Source organism: Lepidochelys kempii, chromosome 2 (assembly GCF_965140265.1).
Source record: "Lepidochelys kempii isolate rLepKem1 chromosome 2, rLepKem1.hap2, whole genome shotgun sequence".
Taxonomy (NCBI): domain Eukaryota; kingdom Metazoa; phylum Chordata; order Testudines; family Cheloniidae; genus Lepidochelys; species Lepidochelys kempii.
The window spans coordinates 189,263,626-189,289,660 of NC_133257.1; the positions used below are offsets into that span (position 1 = coordinate 189,263,626).

The 26,035-nt window shown below is 42.6% G+C and overlaps 2 protein-coding genes across 3 annotated transcripts in view; one reads left to right on the forward strand and one right to left on the reverse strand.

The window, feature by feature from the left end:
* KIF15 (kinesin family member 15) overlaps nt 1–17,931 on the forward strand; it is a 58,330-nt gene extending 40,399 nt beyond the window's left edge. For both annotated transcript variants that reach the window (XM_073333137.1, XM_073333136.1), the window contains 8 exons: nt 959–1,063; nt 1,362–1,526; nt 2,117–2,226; nt 6,892–6,964; nt 8,703–8,740; nt 14,744–14,909; nt 15,680–15,811; nt 16,173–17,931. In XM_073333137.1, the coding sequence (XP_073189238.1) occupies nt 959–1,063; nt 1,362–1,526; nt 2,117–2,226; nt 6,892–6,964; nt 8,703–8,740; nt 14,744–14,909; nt 15,680–15,811; nt 16,173–16,247 (864 nt within the window). In that variant the 3' untranslated portion in view covers nt 16,248–17,931. The remainder of the gene's footprint in view (nt 1–958; nt 1,064–1,361; nt 1,527–2,116; nt 2,227–6,891; nt 6,965–8,702; nt 8,741–14,743; nt 14,910–15,679; nt 15,812–16,172) is intronic.
* Nucleotides 17,932–24,816: 6,885 nt separating this feature from the next.
* TGM4 (transglutaminase 4) overlaps nt 24,817–26,035 on the reverse strand; it is a 46,397-nt gene continuing 45,178 nt past the window's right edge. Inside the window, exon 14 of the mRNA XM_073333138.1 lies at nt 24,817–25,658. Coding sequence (XP_073189239.1) covers nt 25,517–25,658 — 142 coding nt within the window. The 3' untranslated portion in view covers nt 24,817–25,516. The remainder of the gene's footprint in view (nt 25,659–26,035) is intronic.

Here is a 26,035-nt window from a genome sequence, read left to right on the forward strand (position 1 = left end):
CCTGGATACGCTTTACAACCTTGCTAATGGGGGGTCCCAAGCTAGCACAAGTGTTAATTCTGGAGGTTTTGATTTTACGTGAGTGGAAATAAAGGCAAAGCAACCTGAGGTCTGAGCAATACAAAATGGGGTTTTCTTTTTCCTCCTACTCATATGTGGTAGTTTGTTTGTGGATAGTATCATGGGGGTAACTGATGAGCTGTCTAAATGATACAAAGTAAGAGGGCTGATTTGAAGTCACCCCTAATATCTTTTGGAATACAAATATCCATCTATCTTAGGGTACATCTATGCTGCATGCTCCTTACAGCAGTGTGCAGAATACATACACTGCACACTCCCCTAACACTGGTATAAGTAGTAATGTAGATAGTGAGGCACTGCTTAGGTGAGTAAAGAGACACATGAGCACTCTCTATGTGCTTTGTACGGCTTTCTATACGCCCAATCAGTGCTTTCCCCATCTACACTGCAATGTCCTGCTGGAGCCTTTCCCCACCTCAGGGAAAGACTCTGGCAGGAGGAGGCAGTAGGGAAAGGCTCTTGAAGCTCCCTACTGCCAGAGCGTTTCCCCGCTGCCTTCCCCTGCCAGAGCCTTTCACTGACATATGTAACTACGCACCACAGCTTGATTTTCATTGTGTCGTGTACATACCCTAAGTAGAGTGAGGCTGAATGCTAGCCAAAAAGAAGCAGATTAGCTGCTAACATAGTACCTTGTTTAAATGTTTTTAAATAGTGTTTGCTTGACAACAAGGGAACAAGACCATAGGTACAGTAAATGTGGAAGAACTGTTGATACGATAAAACTGTGTGAATTCTAAAATATTTAAGTAACTCAGAATATATAGAGTAAACTTGCATACTTACAAAGTACTAGTTTTTGCTTTAATTCTTTCAACATTCTGTGAACTTTAAGTGCCAACTTTGAATTTTAATTGATTGGGTTTTATAACAGCTGGACAAAAAAACAGAAGAACTGGAAAAGAGGAAGAGTGACTATGAACTAAAAATGCAACAATTAGACTGTTTTGTGGACTCTGCTGCAATAGCACTGCCACGGGTATAGTATTTCATTTTAATGATATACTGTAGTTTACTTCACTGAAGAAGCAAAGCAATACATATATGTATGTGGGAGGGGCGGGGTGGGACATCTTTAGACTGGGTACAGAAATAGTGACAGTATATTGAAAAGAGTTGTATAGTCTGTGAAATCCTATTTCTCTTTTGTAAGGTAAACAGCATTATTGAAGTTTGTCTCCTAGTTACACAGCATTAACAAGTAAAATCTTTTAATGTATACTTATGCAGTATAGGGAAGACTCCCCCTTCTCAGTATGACTGTTTTTACCTATCAGAGTCCAAAAACTCCCCCTAATTTTGGTGTAAATCTGGCAAAATTCCTGGAAACTCAGGAGCAGGAAATAGCAGATCGGAGAGCTTCTGCAATTACTCTGGAGCATCTTGTATCTGAATTAAATAAAGAAAGAACCGCTAAAAATGATGAAATCCTAAGGCTAAAGGTAATGTGAAATAAAGAGAAAAGGTATTTTTAAGGTTAAAGTTAATATGAAATGTATAGACTATCCTAGTGGGTTGGTGTTTGGCACTCTGCACTGCCATGCAGGAAGCCTTCTCTTGATCTTCTCCTTTCCTGGGCTGGTAGCATTCTAAATAAGCTGATTGAACTGACTGAAAAAACTGATTGAAAAAAGATGGTCTCTTGTATCACTTTGTTGCAATCTCTGTTGCTGCTATACCAGCAATAGTGGCTTTCTGCAAAGCAAGTTTTGTTCACGCTTTTGGGTATGGGATCCATAGATGCAGTTTGACTTCTCTATTTGGGGGGCAGCTCCAGTCAGGCCAACGAGGCTGGGTGTGGAGTAGAGTGGGAGGGGTAAATTCCATGCCTGCCTGAGGCTTGCCATTTGGGATGAGGGGGCAACCCCTGCTCCCCAAATTATGCTCATGATAGGATCTTGACAAAGAATTTCTTATGTCTTTCATTGAACAGTTTCAGAATATTTGTTCCTTCTGTACTTTATTTACTTGGAAATGAAAATAAGAACTGTGGTGTAGTGTTCAAATAACATGTTTTTCTTGCTTGGTTTAGGGACAGTTATGTGAACTGGAAAACCTGCGCCTGGAAATGCAGACGTTAACTGAGAATAATAGGAACCTACAGAGCCAGCTTGAAGAGTATCAGAGAGAAAGGAAAAACTGGTAAAAAGCTGTCCTAACCCTTAAGTGATAATGTTAACTAAATTGTAATTCTTTGTCTTTACTGCAGGTATGATATTACACATACTGTATCAGAACTAGTTAAACTAAGATGACTCAATTAAACCTATTTTTATAGAAATGCTTTAATGGCCAGTAAATAGTATTGCCTTTGAAATTACAAATGATTACAGTACAAAAATTAAGTTATAAAAGAAATAAGTTAATAACTCCTAACTATCTATTCGTGCAGCTTTTAACTGGGAAAAGTAATAGAATATAAACATTATGGTTAGGCAAAAAGTTTTTGGGGTTTTTTTTTAGGAATTAGGCAGGCATAGATAATACTGAAGGGGGTTTATTTACAGTACTGGGAAGACTGATAAACAGCTTCAAAAGTGTAATGCTACAATGACCAATTATATACCTTTCTTTTATTACTTTATTTGCATTTATTTGTATATACAGAGACAGACATTGTTATGAGTCAAGAGAGAACTCTGAACAAAGATAAAAATAGGAACAGTGTGTACGTATAGAGGTCATCCTGATTACATCTAGTATCTATGGCTACCTTGTGGGGGAAAGAGGCGGAGTGCAGGGGTAGGGTGGGGATGAGTGCTTACAGATATTCGGTGAGCTGTGAAGGGAGGGTTTGTTCTGTTCTAAGAGCTGATGCTGAGTTACTGGGCGGACATTTGACCATATAAGTTTATTAAGCGTTTACAGTTGTCAGTGTCCTTGGGCTACTGAAGCATTCCTGCTTGATCTGCGGTTTCTGTCTTAGCTGTTAGCTAAATCTTAACTTTTGCCTGACAGTTCCCTCCTGTTGATATATTGAATTTTTAGGAGAGATAAAGTTAATACTTTAAATGCTTTGATATACATGATTTGTTTTAGGGTTGCTTGGGAGGCAGGAGGGAGAGGGGAATTGGGGGAAGGGGGTAAAGGTAGGAAACATAGTAAGATTTTTAAGCATGTGTTTAAAGTACTCATACATGACCAGAGAGGTTAGTGTAACAAATATAGAAGCAGAAGCAGCAGCAGCTGTTGTTTGGACCAGGAGACCGGGCTGTAGGATGCATTATGAACAGGATTTTTTAGTTGGGTATGGTTTGACTGGAGAGCTGGATTTCAATGCGACCTGTGGTGACATGGTTATGAACGGTGGTAGGCGCAGCAGCTAGGACTATTTTGAGAAGTAGCTTTTTGGGCAGTTGAAACGGTGTATTGTTTAGGTATAAGTTGTTATATTATTGAGGAGCTATTGTTGTTTTATTTTTATTTTATTATAATACTGAGAAGCAGGCTCATCCTTGCCTTGTATGCAGCCCACGATCAGTCCCCAATTACCGGCTTTATTCCCCAAGGCTTCTTGGGAGGCTTTTTTTAAACTCAGTGCAGGCACAGGTTATATTACATATATTACGTTTATTACAATCCCCTTCTCTAATCTTCCTTATGTTTGACCAGACCACCACAACACACTGTCCATTGTACTTATACCCTCATTTCATTCATTTTTGCCATTGTTTTTTTAATTTTCTTATGGTGTTTAAATTTTATTTAAAAAAAAAAAAAAATGAGTCTCCCTCCTGTAGAGGGCATCATTGATGTGCCCCAGAGCCAGTCAGTAAGTCTCCCTCCCATAGAGGGTATCATTGGTGCACTCTGGGGCATGCCAGCGAGTCCCCCTCCTGTAGAGGGAATTGTTGATGCATTCTGTGGCAACTCATAGGACATTTTATTTCAGCTTCCTGAAACCCACCTAAGCGGCACTTCAGGGGAGACTGACTGAGCACACGCTTGTATTCAGTCTACTGCAGCACACATTCTGGTGCTCAGTACCTGGCGATGCAGCCTTCTCCTACAGTGATCCCTGCACTCCAAAACCTGGCAATGCAGCCTTCACTTCCAGCAATCCCTGCACCCCAAAAACTTGGCCACAAACACATTTCCGTTCAGTCCTCTTGTTTGTGCGTCCTAGATGTGGTCCGTATTAAAAAAGGGGTGTGAAGGGGTGTCTCGGGGAGTCCCAACCAAGGTGTGCACTAGAGGTGGTAAGTAAAAGGGTACTCACCTCTATCCCTGGTTGTGAGAAACTCTCTGAGGATTCCTGATCACACCCTGCTCGCTGCGACAAAACCATTAGGCAAAAAGATTCTTTTTCCCAAGAATTAGGCAGGCACAGACCATACTTAAGGGGATTTATTCATGGTACCGGGAAGACTGATAAACGGTTTCAAAACTGTAGTGCTACAATAACCAATTTTATACCTTTCTTTTATTACTTTATTTGCATTTATTTGTATATACAAAAACAAACATTGTTACAAGTCAAAAAATAACTCTAAACAAAAATAAAAACAGTACATACATATAAAGGTCATCCTAATTACATCAAGTATTTATGGCTATCTTGCGGGGAGAAGAAGCGGGGTGAGGGGGTAGGGATAAGTGTTTACAGATATTCGGTGGGCTGTAAAGGGAGGGTTTGTTCTGTTCTAAAAGCTAACTTACTAAGCAAACATTTAACCATATAAGTTTATTAAGTGTTTACAGTTGTCAGTGTCCTTAGGCTACTAAAGCATTCCTGCTTAATCTGCGGTTTCTGTTTTAGCTGCTAGCTAAATCTTAACTTTTGCCTAACACTATCCATATTAAGAAAAATAGACAAACTGAAATGCTGTGCCAGTGAAATCCGTTGGAGTTTTGCCATTGTCTTAAATGGAGTCAGGATTCCACACCTCATCTTTGAGAGTAAGAAACATAACTGTTTCTATGCTTTGTGCAAAATGGAAAGATGACTGATGAAAAGACTTCAAACTGGTGCATACCCTTAGGTTATAAAAAGTATGATCTTTGTCTGAATCTGAAGGCTAAGTTCTTGGTTTTGGATTTTTTTTTTCCCCCAAATCTTCATTTGTTCTGGTGTTTTTCAGTTTGATGAACTCCCTAGAGGGTTTACAAAGTGTTAAATATGAAGTTATTTTGAAGCATAAATCAGTATAATATGAGGTTTTGTTAGTACTAATTATAAATCACTGAAGCGAAAATCTTAATGTAATAAAAGGACAAGTCAGACACAAAGGTGTGGCACCTTACAACTGGATATAAGGTAGGACCTGAATCCGCCTTTCCATTAGAAAGCATCGAAAATTATAATATTACAAAGTTTTTCTAATTTAAATTCTATAATTGACAAATGTTCATGGCAAAAATACTAAAACAGTGACAAGTAGTTCTAGAAGTGTCTGAATATTTTAGATATATTTTCACATAAAAAACTAGAACATTATTAAGGTTGCAAAGTCAAGAACTTAAAAGTTAGGAAATCCCAGAATTAAGGATGCCTGTGCAACCTTAATTCAGTTCCTTTGTGCCGATGTATTAGGATACCATTTTTCTATTATCATATACTGTTTTTTTCACAGGACCCCAGCCTCATTCGGTGCACACTTAATGAGCAGTTCAATATTTTGTTTCCCCATTTTGCAATGTGGGGTCCCATGCCTGATTTACTGCACACTATTCAAACCTGGCTCTGAAGATAGATTTATTAATTTCCTCATGGGCTATTCTGTGGTGCTCATCACTATATAGTATCTGGTTGCTTCATAAACATTAATTTATTTTCACAACATCCATTTGTGTGTTGAGAGGGTATTATCATCCCCATTTTACAGATAGGGAGCTGAGGCTCAAAGAGAGAGGTCAAATACCAACTAATTTTGGGTGCCCAACATGAGACACTTGGATGTGATTTTTCAAAGTATGTAGCATTTAATATATTCAAACCTTGGCTCCCATTGACTTTAACTGCAGCTGCTAGCACTCAGCACTTCTGCAAATCAGATCACAGGGTCTGGAATCAGACACCCAGAAAATAAGGAATATATAAGAAACTTTTCACAAGAGGTCAGTAACTTGACTAGCATTACACAGGGAGTCTGTGGCAGGGATGAAATTTAGATTTCCAGGGCAGGATTCAATTGCCTCCCCAGTGAGACAATCCTTTCTCTTCCTGTACACATCTTCTGCAGTCTGAATAATAGGCCTTGCTACCAGCTCTGCCTATAGTATATGTGTGTCTTCTCACATAATTTTTCTAATATATTAAAGATAATCACAAGTGACTCATGAAAGGAAAATAAACCCACTTCTTTGCTTTCTGATAGTTTAGCTTTTCTTCCAACTGTTTCTTGAGTGTTTTTGTTATCACCTGTTAAACTCAAACAAGTCTCTAAATATTCTGAATAAAAATAATTTCCTCTTAACTGAGCAAAATCATTGAGTTCTCTTAGGAGGGAGCTGTTTTCTGCAATCCATATGGCGTATCAAAATTGTCAGCTAAAATTGCTTACTTGAAACCCTGAGGTTTATTATTAAGCTCTGTATTCGACACTTCTGTTCTTAAACCAACACCAAATTAAACTTTTTTTAAATGTTTTATTTCTCTGCATGTAGCAAAAATCTTTCTTTTGGAGAGAGTGTATTTTTGGTAACTATAAAAGTTTAAACTACTTCCAGAACTATGTTTTGTGATACATGGTAATCACTCTGAGCAAGCGTTAAGAATATTACAAGTATTACTAGTACAATTCTTGTGTTATAAACGGTTCCCTTTGCACATAAGAAAGATGGATTCTCATTCTTGAACTTCTACAGTGGTCACAAGCACTCTGACATTCAACACCTAAAAGAGAGAGAGAAGGAAATTGCTGAAGAGAGACTAGCAAAGGTATTATATCTTTTTATATTATATTGTTTTGCTGGTTGTAAATGTTGCTGGTCATGTTTTGTTTTGTTTCCTATCAATGCAAAATTTATAATTCTCATGAATTCTAAAGGATACTCGGCCTGATTCTAATCTATCCTTGCTTTTACACTGGTTTAACTTGATTGAATTCAACAATAGTAATGATAATTTACAGCAGAATGAGACCCAGTGAGCCTGAGTCATCTTCACCGGGACATAGACTCCATGTGTACACTTACCGGGTATTGGCTGCTGCGATCGATGTAGCGGTGGCCGATTAGCGGGTCTAGTGAAGACCGGCTAAATCAACCACAGAGCGTTCTCCAGTCAACTCAGGTATTCCACCGGAATTAGAGGAGTAAAGTAAGTCGATGGGAGAGCATTGTGCATAGATCGTGGCAGTGTCGATCCCCAGTAAGTGTAGACATGGTCTCCATGTCCCAGTGAAGATGAATCAAGCTCACTGGGTCTCATTCACCTCTCTTACTCTGCTGTAAATCATCATTACTAGGGCCCTACCAAATTCACAGTCCATTTTGGTCAGTTTCACGGTCATAGGATTTTAAAAATCATTAATTTCATTATTGCAGCTATTTAAATCTGAAATTTCACGGTGTTGTAATTGTAGGGATCCTGAACCAAAAAGGAGCTGTGATAAGTGGGGGTTGCAAGGTTACTGTGGGGCGGGAGGGTTGTGGTACTGCTAGCCTTACTTCTGCACTGCTGCTGGTGGCAGCGCTGCATTCAGAGCTGAGCGACTGGAGAGCGGTGGCTGCTGGCTGGGAGCCCAGCTCTGAAGGCAGAGCCACCACCAGCAGCAACACAGAAGTAAGGGTGGCATGGTATGGTATTGCCACCCTTACTTCTATGCTGATGCTGGCAGGGTGCTGCCTTCATAGCTGGGCTCCTGGCCAACAGCCGTCGCTCTCTGGCCACCCAGCTCTGAAAGCAGCGCAGAAGTAAGGGTGGCAATAACATGACCCCCCTGCAACTCTCTTTTGGGTCAGAACCCCCAGTTTGAGAATCGCTGGTCTCCCCCTGTGAAATCTGTACAGTTAGGGTAAAAGCACACAAAAGACCAGATTTCACGGGCGGGGGAGACCAGATTTCATGGTTCTTGATGTGTTTTTCACGGCCGTGAATTTGGTAGGACCCTAATCATTACTGTTGTTGAATTCAATCATGTTAAACCAGTGTAAAAGCAATGATAGATTTGAATCAGGCCCAGTATCCTTTAGAATTCACTAGAATTATAAATTTTGCATCGATATAAAACAGAACAAAAGATGTAGCTGGAGTAGCATAATTTAGGTTGACTTGCACCGTAGTGGAGACAAGACCGGAGTTGCAGCTTGTACCACTTTCCTCTCCTGAGGTTTCTGCCCAAAGAAAGCAATATTTAAGTTACAGTGGAGACTGCTCATGGCATCTGCTGAATGAGCCCTGGCTATGCACTTCCCAGACAGTGCAGCCCAGTCTTACAGCTGCACTGGCTGGTTGTGGGTCATCCAGTGGAGGGATTATGTTTACATAACAAGGACACCATACCTCTTAGTAGTCAGCGATGAATGTTGGTAATATTAGCCACAGTAGTGTTACAGGATTATTTCAGTGTCAGAAAAGACTAAGAAGCTTGCTGTTAAATAATCAATTGTATATATATGCTGTTATAACTTCTAAATTTTACTGGTGTAACACTTCCTATTTTAAACCTTTTCAGGATAAAGCGATGGAAGAAATACTGAAAATTAGATCAGAGTAAGTTAAATATTTTTCATAACCCTGAAAACTGGATCACAAAAGCTGTTTTAAATACTGAAAATAATTTACTTATATCTTAAAAGACATTATTTTCCAACTAACATTGAAGATCTGAACAAGAAAACTTAAAACCAGAAATCCTGTTTACCTTTTAAAATAAACATTCAGTTCTTAGCATTTTTCATCAGTAGGTGGTAGTAGTAGTTTCTACATTTGATACAAAAAGCTACTGTCTAGGTAAAGTGCTCTGAAATATGCTGAAACTGCATGAGGTTCTCTGAGTATGTGTCCTTGTGGATTCCACTGTAAGGCATGCATGCACATCAAGCATGTGAGTTCAGAATCTCTTGCATATCCATGTCGGTTGGGACCATGGCATGTATCCTGTTTCCTTGTGGTTCCCATGCAGGGGTATAAAGGGCAGAGTGGCCTCGACACTCCCTCAGTTCCCTTACCCACCTGTGGCAGCAAGGTGAAATCCCAACTGTGTCCAATCTGCTCAGGCTTTGTCTAAGCTCCAAACTTTTGAAAAGTATTTTTTAAGTTCTTCCTTTTAGTTGAATGTTCCAAAAAACAAAACAAAAATGGAAGAGATGACAAGGGAAACACACATATCCCATCCCTCCCCATGCACCAGGGCAAAGTTGTACAGCTATTTAAATGGTGGACTCGAAGCCCTCTGTGCAGTGGCCTGATGCCCATATATATGGGTATAGCAGGTGTTTTTTCTTCCCCAGGGAAGCTCACCTCCGTAAAATATGCTCCATCTGCTGCTGCATCTCCTCCCACACATGGAAATCCAGGGATGTGAAGCTCAAATAGCATCTCTTGGAGCAATCCATGAAGATCCCCTAGGTCTGAGGCTAAGAAAGTGGAGAGACTTCTGCCTCCCCTTGACACTGAGCCCCCTTCTGGCACTGATCCGGCACGGGCTGATGATCCATTCCTTCCTAGGTTTGCTTTGAGGATCCACTCTCTCCTTTTTATCCACCACCATCTTCACTGCAACTGTGTCAGATGGCACTGTTGTTCCCAGAGGAGGAGTTCTCCCTCTTTCCAGGCCTCTCGTTTCCTGACTCCACCAGAGAGACTGTAACAATGCCCTAGGATATGCCCTAAGAACACTTAGTCCTGTGGGCCCCTATAAGACTGGTAGTAGATAGGCCACCCACAATCTGCCACTGTGACCCTTCTGGTCATAGTGGGATCCGCCATCCCACCAGTTCTGCAATCATAGCCTATCACGTATCTTCATGAGGAGAATATCTTGATCCCCCTCAGCATAACTATAGCAACGGCCTCCTCACCAGAATCAGAGGAGCAACCAGGAAATCTGACAGGACAGGCCTGGGAAATGCTCCAGATTCCTTCCCTGCCCAAAAAACCACGGGCTACTGTGTGCCTCGCCAATCCCACTAATCGCCAGGGTGATTGCCAAAGCCAGACGAGATCGAGCCAAACCCATACTCATAGCTCTGTACATGCGGAGGCAGTTCTGGCTGATGGACTTCCTGCATGTCGGCACAGCTTCCAATCAGGGAAGGGAACAAGGGACAAATATTCCATCCAGACGTGGTGACTGTACAGCTGATTGGCTGAGTACCTTGGAAAACGACTGCTTTTCACATGTTCAGGAGATCCTAGCGTGAAACAGTCCACAAGGAAGACTTACTCCTTCAAGTGGAAGAGGTTTTCTATATGTATGACACATCACCTAGTGTCAAAGCAGACCTCAGCACCTAAAATTCTGGATTATTTACTGCACTGAAAACATTCCAGACTATCCTTCAATTTGATCATCTGGTGCAATATCAGTTTATCAGCTTCTGATGTAGTCACTTTCCTATTAAAGGTATTGACGTTTTTTAAGGGCCTTATTCATGCTTATTCCACCAGTAACAGACTCAGCCCAGCATGAAACCTCAGGGCCTCCTAAAGCTGATGGGGCCGCCCTTTGAGCCCTCTCACCATCTGACCCTTAAAATAGTCTTTCTGATTGCTATCATCTCAACCAGGAGAATGAGTGAGCTTCAGGTGCTCATGGCAGAACCTCCATAACCTCATTCCACAAGGACAGAGGAGTTCTGAGACCTCATGCAAAGCTAATCTCAATGTAGTGTCTGATTTTCATGTAAATCCTGCAATCTCTTTTCTTCCCTAAGTCACACCCAGGGAGAAGAAACTGAACACTTCAGACATATCTCATGCCCTTTAGTTACTACGCTGACTCGACTAAATCTTTTCCACTGTCCACATGCCTGTTTGTAGCAATAACTGGCCATTCTAAAAACCTGGCCATTTCATATCAATGACTACATGGATAACCATCACCTGTGTTACTTGTTGGCGAATAAACTGCCCTCTCTCTCCGTCAAGGCCCCCTCTACCAGAGCTCAGGCAAATTTCTCAGACTATTTCCAAACATGCTGACATCCAAAATCTGCTAGGCTGCTTATGTGGCGCAATCTGTTTACATTTGTAAAGCATTGTGCACTGTATTTGGCTACTAGGTCCAATGCCTCGTTGAAAAGAGCTATACACACCAATCTTTGTTTTGATGCAGCTAGCATTCCTCATTCTCAACATCCTGAAGAAGATACTGCTTGCCAGTCACCTTCAGTGGCATCCACACTGCCATATACTTGGAGAAGAAAATACAATTGCTTACCCTACAGTAACAGATTTTTCAGGATGTTGTAATCAGTGTGGATCCCACAACCCACCCTCCATTCCCACTTTCAAGGTCCTCAGCTAACATAGGTTTCAAATTGTGAGGGAAATGAGGGAGAGTCAAGGCTACTCTGCTCTTTATGCCATCACATAGACCCAACGGACACAACTCTCTGAAAAAGAATCTGATCTCACCTACATGGACACTTGCATACTTAGTGGCATACACACTGACTCCAACATCTCAAAGAACTACAGTTATGTTAGGGTAAGTAACTGTGGTTTTTCTGTTCATTTGTAAGACTTTTCAAAGCCAATTTGATTCAGAAAAGAGGGCCAGTCCTATGAAGAAGCATAAAATGTATGTGAGTAGCCCCACTGATCTTAATGGGATTGTGCATATGAGAAAGTGGTTGCAGCATGGGCATTAGATTTATTTTTTGAAAAAGCTTATCGCTTATTAGAGAGACTCCTGTTAAAATTAATATTTTATTTTAGTTTATTGCTTGAATTAAAACAATACATTAGATTTAAAACTGAAGAATTTTAAAAATCTAACTTTTCACTATTTATTTATTTATTTACTTTACTTTTGCCCTTCAGTCAGCTTGAATGATGAAAATAAACAATTTACTATGCATCCGGTGAAGTGGGTATTCACCCACGAAAGCTTATGCTCCAATGCATCTGTTAGTCTATAAGGTACCACAGGACTCTTTGCCGCTTTTACAGATCCAGACTAACACAGCTACCCCTCTGATAATTTACTATTTGAGTGCCATTAGATTGTCCTATGCCATATAAATATGGGGTGAGCCATATTTAGTCTCTGCTGCTAGAAATTCACCAGTATATGCTGCATATTGGGCAGACAGTAGTCAAGACTGGATGGATGGATTGGTCTTGAAATAGTGCTGATATAATCATTAGCTAATCCGTGTCACTTCAAATACTCATGCAATAACAGTGCTGCAATAGTTAGACGATGAACCCTGCAGGGGCATATTTTCCATGCAAATAAAACTTGTAAAAAATGGAAACGATTTTGAGTTTAGTCATTAATTATTAAAACCTGTCTTTAAAAACTAAATTTTGGACTGAACTACCAGACAGTTTCCCTTTTTAATTGTAAGCAGGAATTTTTTGTTATCCTCAAAATGTATTATTTTTCAAATAACTGTTTTCAAGTTTGCCTAAATATTCTTCAAAATCTGCTTTAACTGAGCAGAGCCCATGTGAACAAAGAAAGAGAGAGGTTCCAAGAGTTGGATCAGTGTCAAAGTAACACTGCTGGTGTGAGAAACCAATAGGGTTGCTTCATTGAATGCTCATATCTTAAGTCTTTAGTGCTAGAAATGAATATATCTTTAGAAAGATGGAAAATTAAGCTTTCCAGTAACGTCTATAGCATTTGTTCCTAGCCTTGATGGCATGTTAGATATTGCACATTACATTCACATCAGCATTCTGATTACCATCAAACTTCTCCCTGCGCGCGCACAAGCGCACACATACCACATGGAATCACTACTGTTCATCATCTAAAATCTTGCAAATGGTGTAAACCATTAATCTCCAGTTTTAGGAATTTGAGACTATTGGCTTCTCCTGTGATGTCAGAATTCAAATAGCGGGAATGGGAGCAAAGCGAAATTCTAAACAGAATAAGCTGATTTTAAACCATGCATCACCTCACGTTTTTGTCAGTATTTGCTGTTGAACATTATATAGTACTTCTAGTTTGTCTGTTTAGCTTGGTTTTATTTTCTCATGTGCCCATCACCACAGTAGTTTGATGCTGCTTAGAGTTTAAATATTAAAGTCAGTATTTGTATCACTTCTGTGGTTTCTTCTTCCAGCAAAGCCCCATGCAGCCTGCTGTCATCAGCAATTCCTTTTTTACATTCAAGAAGAGTGTCAGTGGGCCAAAAGAATTAAAGGTGACTGGCAAAGAATTTTTTTAAAATGGGTTGGGGTGGTTTTTTTAACCAGTCAGACAAAAATTCTCGTCTCCCCAATGCTCAGCTGACTGCTTTGAATCTTATCTCTTGTAGTGTCATATTTTACTAGTGCTCTGGTCTCCAAAGAGTTTTTTCTAGAGTAGAAAAGACCTGAATTACTAATGTAAAAAGCAAGGTGGGATGGGAGGAATCACTTTTTCCAACAAACCTTTCAGGCCATTTTTATTGCAACATAAAAAAGCAGTAAGACTATGAGGCCTATTTTTTTCCAGCTTTGCAAGTTCTCTTTTAAGTGGCAAAAATATCAGACAAAAAATATATGGTCTATTGTTGTCTCTTCTCACCTTTAGGCCTTTTGTTGCTCCTCTTGAATGTGGAAACAGGACCTGCTTTTTGCAGCAGCGCTGGTACTTAGTCTCTCAAACTTCTGGGGAGGAAAAATGGAAGTAAAACATGAATAGGTTCACAAGTGTATATTCATTAACAGTGGAAATACTGGTAACGCATATGTTTTAAGATCTTACACTTCACAACCAGCCAGGGCTAGAAACATTTTAGCAGAGCAAAATGTTTCCTGAGCACTGCTCCTGGTCTTGTGATCGAGAAAAAGAATGTTCAAAGCATCACTATGAGCAGTGCAGGCTGAATTACTTGTGGGCGAAAATTCTATATGTAAAGAGATATTCACCATTAAGTAATCAAATATAGTAGTAATATAATCTTCATATAAGAGAATCTGAGTTCACCTTCTGAGTGCTGAATTTTTGTGGGTGAAGTGCACTCTAGGAAGTTCTTGTAGGCTAGGATTCCATTTCCAATTTCATTAGCTTAGTTGAGAGAGTTGGAAATTTAAGCTTGAAATGGAACACTTCTACCCAGCATTGAATCCCAAGTGAAGGGCACTAGCTAGGGTATGTCTACACTGCAAATAGACACCACAGCTGGCTCATGATGCTGACTCAGGCTTCCAGGGCTCAGGCTAAGGGGCTGTTTAATTGCTGTGTAGATGTTCAGGCTCAGGCTGCAATCCGAGCTCTGGGGCCCTCCCACCTTGCAGGGTCCTAGAGTGTGCTCTCCAGCCCAAGTCTGAATAGCTCCGCCACAATTAAACAGACTCTTAGTGCAAGCCCAAGTCAGCTGGAACAGCCCAGCCACATCTTTTTTATTGCAATGTAGACATACCCTTAAAAGATTGGGCAATTGAAGATGGTGGTTATGTACCAATGTTAAACAGTGCCTATTAACAGATACCAGGGCACGTATGCCAAAAGGACCTTTTAATAACAGAGTGCGATGGGATATAGAGGAGTGATGTGAATGCATTAACATGGTTAATTTGAAGTGTTTTGTAATACTTTTATATCTGCAGATTAGCAGAGACCAAAAATGCCCTTAAGAGTACAGAGAGTGCCTATCTTGAAATGACCATGGAAATAGAACGAACAAGAGCTTTGGAGTCAAAAACATTCCAGGAAAAAGAAGAAATGAGATCAAAACTGGAAGAAACCTGTGAAGAGAGAGACAAAATTGAAAAGGTAATAAACAACATGTGTGACTTCCTTTCACTAATTGTATCCACTAGAACCTCACAGATTGGGAGACAAACCCATGATAAGTAGTCAATATTGTGAATTAACCAGAAAACAGTAAAGGAATCAAGGACTGCCTCCCAAAATGTAGCTTTTTATTTTATAGATTATTTTTATTTCAACTGTATTTCGTAGTGTAGTAATCAAATGCCAAGGGGAGCTCTATGCAGAGATGTGATCTGAAATGCAGATCAGCCAACTGTACTTTTCCACGAGAGAAATCTAGTCTAGTAGCCAATGAGAGTGAGGAACAAGTAGGTGTCAAGTGGTAGATGGACCCACAGGTATGTTATATGCTACAACAAACTTAAATACAGTAGAACCTCAGAGTAATGAGCACCAGCATTACAAACTGACCAGTCAACCACATGCCTCATTTGGAACCGCAATCAGACAGCAGCAGGCAAAGAAAAAGTAAATACTGTACAGTACTGTGTTAAACATAAACTACTAAAAAAAAGGGGGGAAAGCAGTGTTTTTCTTCTGCATAGTAAAGTGTCAAAGCTGTATTAAGTCGATGTTCAGTTGTAAACTTTTGAAAGAACCATGTTTTGTTCAGAGTTATGAACAACCTCCATTCCTGAGGTGTACTTACGAACACTGAACTCTGAGGTTCTACTGTAGCAGTATTGCCAATTTCAAAAGAAACCGCTTTCTTAAAATCTGAACACGTCAAAAAAAGACAGAGTTGTATTTAATTTGTTATTTAATTACAGGAGATGGACTTGCTAAGGAAGCAAGTAGAGTTTCTCGCTGTGGAGAACGGGAAGTTAGTAGGTCACCAAAACCTAAACCAGAAGATTCAGTACCTTGTGAAACTGAAGAAAGATTATGCCAAACTTACTGAGGTATGTGTCCCAGAGATTAGAATACAGATTAAATAAATGATCTGTGGTAGAACAGAAAGCAAAAGTTTGATCAGGAGACTAGAATTCTCATTCCTCTATTTAAGTATACCTGGCATCCCACAATTCCATGCAACAATGTTTGATTCATAGCTAGTCAGTTTCATCATCAATGTCAGTATTGTTCCATTTTCTTAATTACTCCTGTAGTTATAAGACACTAAAGAAGCTGTACAGCTTGCAGAAATTAGTTGTTAATGTCATCACATTTAGGTGACTTTTCTTTTTACAACTTAGAATAAGTATAATCCCTTGAGACAGGCTTTCTTCTAATTCTGAGTACCATATTTCTCTCTCTTTACAGGAGGTTGAAAAACTGCGTGTTGAAAATGTCTTTTTGAAGGAAATTAAAAAAGCTGAACCATGTCAAGAATCTTGATCAGCCACAACAACAAATAAACTTGCAAAATTGTTCATTTAAAAATGTTGATAGACTTTAAAGAGAGAGTTCTAAAAGTAAAGCTTCTCCTTCATCACTATTAACTTGAGCCCTTCATCAGATGTACTCAGGATAATGTTATTTCAGTCTGTGTAATGTGCCAGGTGGTGGTTTTTAGTGAAACAGTCTGCTTCAGCTTATCTGGCAGATTTTCTAACCCCCACCTTTTGAAGTTGTTCTACAGCTTTATCCATAGGTGCTACAGGACTTTCCTTGCAACTTTGTACTTGTACAGGAAAAGTGACTAGTTTTCATTGGAACATTCTCTATTTCTTGTTTCCTTTTGTACTTTAATTCAGATCAATGCTTTTCCTTTTTTTTTTTAATGCTAGGAGTTTTTCATATTACCTCAGTTTATAGAAAGGTATTTTGTACAAATTCAACCAGTATCTAAACTTCTGCCTGTTGTTTTTATGGATGTCTAAATGTTGATACTAGAATGATGAAATTCCCTTGTCAAGTTGTGAAATGATTCATATTTCTTTATTGCTCAAAAATACATGTTTTTTATTAAGGATTTTTTTCAATAAAGCAAGAATGTCACTTTAATAATAAATTGATTTGTAAATAGTACTATGAATATTTGGAATCTTGTGGCATAATTGCTTGCTTTCCCTTGTTCCACTCTTTCTGGAATTCAAGTGCTCTCAAAACAAACTTTTTTTTCACTGAATAAGCTTCAAACAGGGACTACTGTAGTGATAAGAAACCATTCTGCACGAGTATTGTTGAGAATAACCTCACTGGCTAACTTGTTTGAGCACTGTATAACTGAAAAATCTATCAAACAGAAGTCCATCCCCTGTCAAGAGTTTTAAATGTATGCAACATCTTGTAAGAATATATTAGAACCTCATTAGTTGCCCTAAAGACTTGGAGATGGATTGCAAATGACTGGAATATTCAAAATAGGGGGGGAAAGTATTGATAATGCATTACAATATTAATTGGACAAATGTGTTAGTTGAGTTTTATCTATTTGATAGTGTCAGTAAATATTTTGTATTGTTTTGTATAAGTAATTAAGTCTTAATAATGCAATTCCTTATTACAGCACTTCACTATTGCTGAGAAGAAGGGAAGAGACCATTTTTGTGTGAACTATAGGGTATGAAGTTTAGTGAGGTTCTACTGTAATTAACTAGGGGCTAAAATGACAGTGATTTTTTTGTCAGTTTAGCTATGAATTAAATATTTTAAATTCAGATATTAATATTCTGTATGAAAAGTAACCTAATATTCCAGAGTAGTTTCTATTTGAAGTTTTTCAGGATGAGGAGAGAAAAGGAAAATCAAATCTTTAAGATGGGCCTCTAGAAAACTGAGGGTGTTAACTTGCCCTATTTAGACTAAATCAGGAAATTCACTTCTTTCCAGAGATGAAGTCATTTTAGAGATGACCTCCACTCTTGCTCCCTTCATTCCTTATGGAGTTCTTTCTTTTCTGCAATAACTCTCCACCTTGATAGCAGTGAGGTATAGAGGTAGGTCAGACCCACTTGATAGCTTATCTGATATATTGCAAAATTTGTAATACTGTTAGGGAACAGCAAACAAGTTATGGCAGCTATGGTAATATAATTTGTACCCTTTTTTATGGAGTATGTTTATAATATATATAGTTCTTCTGGAATTGTCACTTTTTAAATAAAGATTTGTATATATAAATGATTTTATGTTTTTCCTATACTGTATGCTCTAACTTTTAGACTCATGCACACTTAGGGATAGATCCACAAAAGGACTTAGGTGCCTAAGTATAAAGTGAAGAACCTCAGAACCCTGACTCAGCTGCCACCTAACCTTGTAGGTATCTAAAGTCCTAGGGCCTAAGTTTCCACCGGTAAATTCGCCATGGTGCCTACATTTCTGATGGCAGGCTGCTGTGTGCATGCTTCAGTGCTGATGCCTAGCCCTTGTCCAAACCCCAGCAAGATTCACAAACTAGGCACCTATCTCACCGGCACAGCCCAACCTTAGAGTAGGTCTACTGGGTCAGGCCCCATACAAATTATATCCTATACTCCAGTGCTTAGCACACGCTGCCAGGATGTGGGAACCCAAGTTCAATCCTGATTCTGCCTGAGTTGGAACAGACACGTGGACCTCGCCATCTCATATGCCAGGTCAGTGCCCTAACCACTGGGCTAGAGTTATTCTTGCTTTCTGGTGAAATGAATATATAAGGAGAGCATGAGCATCATGATGTGTTTTTGTTTTTGTGAGAAATGGCTGACTTGGCTTAGCTACCTAACTCCAAGAGAAGATTCATGGCTGTGACTCCCTAGTGAAAATAAATGCCTAAAGCCCAGATTTTTAAAGATAGGTGGGATTTTCAAAAGCACATAGGCATCTAATACCCATTGATTTCACCCTAAATCAGTGGTCCCCAAACTTCGGGGTGCCCCCCAGGGGGGACCAGAAGAATGTTTGGGGGGCTAGGGCCAGCCCCCACAGGGTGGAGAGAAAGCACCACCCAGCTCTGCTCCAGCCCCACCCCCAGCCACAGCTCCACTTCCAGCCCCACCCCTAGCTGTGGCCTCAGCCCCTGGTTCCCAGCCTGGCCATAGCTCTGCAGCCAGCCGTGGCCCTGGCTCCAACCGCAGCCCCATCCCTGACCGTGGCTCCTGGGGCGCGTGGACAGCAGTAAGGGGGGGGGGGCATGACGTAAAAAGTTTGGGGACCGCTGCCCTAGATGCTTTTGAAAATTCCACTAGGCACCTAAATATCTTTTATTTTTTATTTTTTTTTTAAATCTGGCCCTAAATTCCTTGAGGTGCAGGTCTTATCTCACATCCTTCTTGGCATTTCCCATTTACTAGTTTAGGCAGCTCCCTGCTCAGTGCTGCCTTTTTGTGTATCCCATTCCTAGGTGAATAACTCTCCACATACATTGTATAGGGAGCCTGGCTGCCTAACCCAGGACTGAGGATTCCACTGAATGGCAGGACACCAAAAGTTAGGTGTTGTATAGGAAGCCTAATTCCCCTTTGTGGATCTAGCCCTTTGACCCTATTTTATAATGGAATTCATAGAAGGAAGTTGCAATCTGCACAAAATAATGGGTCCAGTGGGATTTCTCTTCCTCCTAAATAGCCAAAAAAGTGTGACTGGCGGTATCATTTTTATGATCCAAATTCACTAAAGTCCCCTCCTGCCGCTTTCCTGCCAAAAGCAAATTCCTGTTTCTTCTACTTGTCACCATCAGTTTTTCTGAGGAGGGTTTATATGGTCAGTTAGGGTTATAGCTGTGCAGCTAATTGATTGGATTACTGGGTATTTAGCTCGCCATGTGCTTTCCCCATGGCAGTGACTTAAGCCAAATTTTTGGAGTGGGTTTACCCTCACACCCCATCATTGATGCGTCTGTCATGACTGGCAGACATTCTGGCTTCATCAGTCCTTTCAAGCTCCCCAAAGGTTTGCTATGTGGTTCCTTGCTGCATCTATTCTTTTATGTGAAAGGTGACTGGATTTACCTAGTTAAAAATCACAAAATTTCAAAGCATACAGTTAAGCAGCAAAGCAGGAAGATTAGGTGGTCATGCAAAAATATTTCAACTAATTGTGAGAGCACAAAGGGATTTACAGAACTAACAACAAAAATTTTGCCTTAAAAAACAATAATATGCTAGAATCGCTTTCGGGAAACAAGAAAATGGGCCTACTGAACTCTTGCCAATCAAAGCATCACATGGTGCCTGAACTCACATTGCAATTACTGCCTTTCTTTAAATAACGTGTAGCGAGGGGGCGTGGCCTTCCAGATGGAGGGAGGGATAGCCATGACTGCCTCCTAGTGGGCAGAGCCAGGACACCCATGCCCACCTTGCCAGAAGCAGAGGGGCGGGACAGGAACTGGAAATATAAAAGTTGGGCCCTCCAGCTGAGTTGGAGAGGGACCACTGGCGGAGAGGACATCTCCAATGTGCTGTTGGAGCTTGGATCCAATAGCGGCTTCTATAGCACCTGAGACCCAGAAGGGCTGCTGGTTGCCAGAGACACCGAGGGGCTGCCTTTAGCTGTTTACCTCGGCGAGATGAACAATGACCCTGGGACTCAGGTACCCCCCTTGAATGGTAGTGTAGGAAGTAGCCCCGGGGAGCCAAATATAGTTCGACTGTGTTGTTGACTGACAGCTGGCCAGCATCTTGTGGGTGGTCCCCGCTGACCCTGTGGCGGACCACTCCGCCACTGCTAGGGCCTGGGCTGGGACCTGGTGGAGTGTGTGTGGGCCTGTGTCCTTCTACCCGCTGCCACCCCACCTGGGTGTGGCAGGATCCCCACTCTAGGCCAGGAGGCCTGTGTTTGTCAGCAGTCTGCCACAGCCAGGACCCCTGACTATATGCCCAGACAAAGCAGGGCACCAGACTTTGCTGCCTGAGGGCTTAAGCTTATAGACTTCACCTCTCTGACCTGACTATAGGCCAGAGCCCTCTAACTGTTTGGTGCCTTGCACTGCCTGAGGACCTGGGCTCTGAGATTATTGATTACTCCGCCCTGCCAAGTGGCGGAGCCCCAGTGCTAGTTCCCCCTGAATTGTGCCCCTCCAGCCGCACGGAGGGACAGCCGTGACTGCCCTGCATAACCACAGAAGTGTATAAATTGTCACATTAAGGAACCCCACAGGTGTATCCTGACTTTTATCAGAACGTTTCAAACACACAGGAGCAGCCTTAACCTGAGTTCTAGAAGGATGCTTCAAGCTGGGCTTGTGCCATTTCCTCTGCTGTCCACACCCACACAGAACGCACCAGAATACAGCCGAGCTTTTCTAAGCATGCGTTTGCCCAAAAGAACCTACTTTTCGGCTACTGTGCAACTCTGACGTCTTTTCCTCTGACAGAGTAGACTGACAGACTGCTAAGGGCTGCGTTACAATAGCCTCAGGCTTGACCCAGCTTGTGCCAGTAAGGTCAATTTACCATGCAGTGGAACAGAGGCAAAGGGAGTCCAGCCGGGCACATCCGTTGTCTGTTTTCTGACGCCACATGCTCTGTGTGCTGGTGTGACCAGAAGACCCAGCATGTTCAAAACCGTATTTACAATCTAGATTGAATTGGGGAAGAGAGTGGGTCTTCAGGTATGTTTTTGTTTTAAATACCGAACTAGTTTACAGCTAGGGTGACCAGATGTCCCATTTTTAAAGGGACAGTCCTGTATGTAAGCCCTCCTGCAGGTGTCCCGACTTTCTTAAAAACAGGCAAATTGTCCTGTGTTTCCTCTCTCTCCCTTCCTCCCCTCCCCTCCATGAGTACTGGTGGGTCTTGCTGCTGGCTGGATCCCTTCTCGCCAGCCGCCCGCCCACGAGTGGTGAGTGGCGGGGGGTCCAGTGGCCGACGATGGGGGTGGGTGTCCAAGGCTGGTGGCAGGGCAAAGCTGCAGTGCGCAGGGCTGGCTGCTCCCCGTGCTGCGTCATCAGCGCAGCCCCCCTGCTGCGTACCAGCTCTCAGCCAGCAGGGCCCCGTCCCACTTCCGGCCAGTGCTGGCTGCGCACTGCGGTGGCTGGTGTATACGGGCAGGCGCCAGGGGGTGGCCAGTTATGTGTCGCCTTTGCTGCCCACCCGGCAGCCATTTAGATGCTCGCCCTCTCACTGTCTCGCCCTTTCACCTCCCCTCAGCCCCGGTGCTCTTCCATATTTCCCTCCCTCCGCCCCCCCGCGTGGGGCTCATCCCGCTCCCAGCACTGTGTGGAGAACCAGCCCCACATCGGAGCCGTCAGCTCACCAACAGCCTGGCCAGCTGGCTCCTTCCTACCCACACTGCCTCTGGCTGGGCCAAGACCCTCTGGCCTGAGCCTCTGGCCAGGAGGAGCTGAGCCCTGCATGTGTCAAAGCCCCGCAGAGGGCTGGCATGGGGAAGCCTCTCTGCCCCTCAGCTATGCTCTGGAGTGGTGGTGAGCAGGAAGCAATTTACAGCCTGTTTGTGCCCTGACCCTGCAGGCTCCACAGCAGCCCCTCAGGCAGGGGCTTAGCACTCTCTTCACCACAACCCTGCTCCACTACCCTGGGTCCTGCCCCCAGGGAGCACGGGGCTGCTCTGTCCTGGAGGCACTCTCCCTTGCTGAGCCACCTCTCTGGCTGGGTTCACAGATGCTCCTGCACTCAGGTTCCCTGAACCCTGGTGCACAATGCATCCTTAGGGCTTAACCCCTTCCTGCCTGCGCTGTAGCCCAGCGACAGAAGGCGACTGGATTATGGTGGGTTTCAGAGTAACAGCCGTGTTAGTCTGTCTTCGCAAAAAGAAAAGGAGTACTTGTGGCACCTTAGAGACTAACCAATTTATTTGAGCACAAGCTTTCGTGAGCTACAGCTCACTTCATCGGATGTAAGCTCATGCTCAAATAAATTGGTTAGTCTCTAAGGTGCCACAAGTACTCCTTTTCTTTTTGGATTATGGTGGTGGTCAGTAGCAGCCTGAAGGTATTAGCTGCCTTTCAACACTACGCAAGCAGGACAGGACAAGCTGCTTCCAGCCACCTGGGAGCCCAGGGAGAGAGGAGCTCTGCAAAGACACAAGCCAGGTCATCCCTTCCCCACCTCCTCCTCCTCCTCCCCCCCGGGCCTGGAATAGACACCAATTTCTCCTGGTGCTGGTGGGTGCTTGGCCCCCTCCCCCCAGCCCCGGCCCCATTCTAACCCCTTCCCCAAAGTCCCGACCCCAACTCTGCCCTCTCCCTGCCCCTACTGGACTCCTTCCCCAAATCCCTGCCTCTTCCCCTGAGTGCACTGCATTCCTGCTCCTCCCCCCGCCCTCCCACAGCTTGTTACGGAAAGCGCTGGGAGGAGAAGTGTGGACGCGGCACACTCAAGGGAGGAGGAGGAGGTGGAGGTGAGCTGGGGCGGGGCGGGGAGCTTGGCTGCTGGTGGGTGCTCCAGCCCCAGAGCACCTACAGAGTCGGTGTCTATGGCAGCTGGAAGCAGCTCCCATCCCACGCAGTGCTGAAAGGTTGCTGTTGGCCACATTCTGGTGTGATCCCTGACAGAAATCTGGGGGGTAGGGCATGTGACCCTGCACGCCCCCTGCCCATGTGTTGCCTTGGGAAGACGTGGCAGCAGATACCAGGAGAGGTGGGTCCATCTTGGGGGCCCAGTCATGCACAGAGGGCAGAGAGCGTGGGGTAGGGAGGGTCAGCTCGATTGTTCATGCCCCCCCCATGTGATAGAGGTGTACAGGAGTGTGTGTGTGTCACCTCTCCCCATGTGATTGTCAGGCGGGGGGATAGGGGATGTTTCTATCACCCCTCCCTGTGTGAACCCTAAAGCCTTGAAGAGAGAAGGGAAATAAAAAGAATCCAACGATGCAGTATTTCTCTTTAACAGGGGCTCAGTCAACTTGATGTTAATTTGAATGTTTGTACTGCATGGTTCTGACTGACTGCCACTGAACTCACTTCAATACCCGTAATTTTTCAAGGTGTCCGTATTTAGCATAGGAAATATGGTCACCCAGTTTACGGCAGTATTTTGTCATGATATGACAGTTGCCAATTCCTTCAAATATAGCAGTAGAGCTGGTTGAAATTTTTTATCAAAGTAATTGAGGTGAAAAATGGCTTTTTGTCAAACAAAACTTTTCATGGAAAATGGTCATTTTTGACAACACTCGCCCCTCTCTTAATGGGAAAACCAGAAACAGAATGTTTTCCGTAAAAGGATTTTCAAAAGTGAAATTATTTTGGTTTCATTTTTTGATTTAAAAAAAACACTGAAAATGTTTATGGGAGCTTTTAACAAATACATTCTCCCCTGCTCCCCCATGAAGAATAACGTATTTTTCTACCAGCCCCATGTAAATGCATCTTACGTAGGGTGACCATATTCCCCAAAGGGAAAACGGGACACCGTGTAATGCTGGCCTGAGGCCGCCCCTTGCCTCCCTCCCCTGTGAGGCTGGCCTGAGCCCCGCCTGTCCTCTGCACAAGGCTGGGGTTGCTGCTCGCCTGAGCCCTGTCCCTCCCCACCCCCCCTATGAAGCGGTCGTTGCTTGCTGGAGCCATGCCTCCCCCTTCTGTATGGGGCTGGCATTGCCTCTCACCACCCTGCACATTCCTCCGCATTGCACCCCACTTTTCTGACAAAAGTGGGCGTTTGTCCCATTGGTTCTTGCAAGTCAAGTCGGCAAGAGCCAATGGGATAAATGCCCACTTTTGCCCAAAAAGTCAGGACAGGGCTTAAAAAAGGGACTGTCCTGGGCAAAATGGGACATATGGTCACCGTCATCTTACAGACAATGATCATCCACTTCCTTCTGCAAGATGAGCAGTGTAAGGCTCCAGTCCTGCAAGGAGGACCACAGAGGCAGATTTCTGGATTTGCCTGCACAGAGAGCATTGGGGGTTTGGAGACTAAATCAATTAGAGCCTAGTCACACACCAGGGGAGAATGCCTAAACCAGAGTGCTCCACAAAAATCCAAGACTTTTCATGTACCATCATGGGCTACAGCATACTAGATACATACAGAAATAAGAAGCAATAACAGAGTTACAGAACCCAAAAGTAACGAGGTTTATTGTCATGAAAGAGGCAAGTGCAAATTAAAAAGAATTTGCCAAACAGATAACAAAAGGGGGACTATTCAGAAGACCTCTGCTTGGGATCCGGTTTTAGGTTGTTTCTTTAAGAAAAGCCATGTTATGTGAGGTAAAACCTCGCAGTATGCTACAATCAGCACAATAATGCATAATACCTGGATATCAACCACGACAATGCATGATACTGCCAGTCCGGTAACATATGATACACCCCAATCCATCCTATGAATCGAGGCACACATGGAACACCAAAATAGGCATGACAGTAATTGACAGATAAACCATTACTTCACCCCATCCAGGAGTTTAAAAAGGCAAAACAGCATGCAGATACTAATGGCATTATCACTACACAAAGCTTGTGATTGTTACAAAAGGAAAAGCTAACCTCAGCATGAGCCACAGTCTAACCATTCCCACTTTCTCAAAACAAGTCCTTAATCATCATAAACTGACAAATTAATACAGGTGAAAGTAGATTTTAACAATCTTTATTAAATCCCCATTAACTAGAATCAAAGCAACTGTGCCCTTAATAGGAGATAAGGTAATGTAAGTGGCTTATCGCCTCTAATTCACTAATCCAGGAGGCAGGAAGTGCCAATGACATCCATCTCTAGTACATATTCAGCAAGACCAAGAGTGACACCCTGTTAAGATATTCAGTAATTCCCCTAGGCGGTGATGGTAATCATCTTTTCCCCAGATATTCCTTTGACTTGGTTAGACGTCAGTTTGGCTACAATTTTTTTCTCTCCTGTTTTATTTGGAGCACATATTATTTGGGATTTAATGATCCTACCAGGCATTATGTCCCTAAGGAGAAGGGGGGGAAAAAGACAGTTACTAACACAATGCTGTGTATAGTCATTGCTTTCTAACAGTTTCTTTGCCAATGAAATATAGCTTTCATAGTCTACATAGAGTTGATATTTCCTGCAGCCTGAACGCAAAGTGCAACAAAAATTCTACTGGGGGTGGGGGAGAAGGGAAGGGAATGAACCAAAGTGCCAATTGGTGGTTAGGGACTTCATCCACAAAGAGACTTTGGTGCCTAACAGCCACTTTAGGCGCCTAAGGACAACATTTAGGCAATGCTGAGCTCTGCCTAACACTATGTGCCTCAATTTCTGCAGATGTGTATGCACAAAACGGCCTAACTTTTGGTGCCAACTTGCTCAGCACTCTAGTTC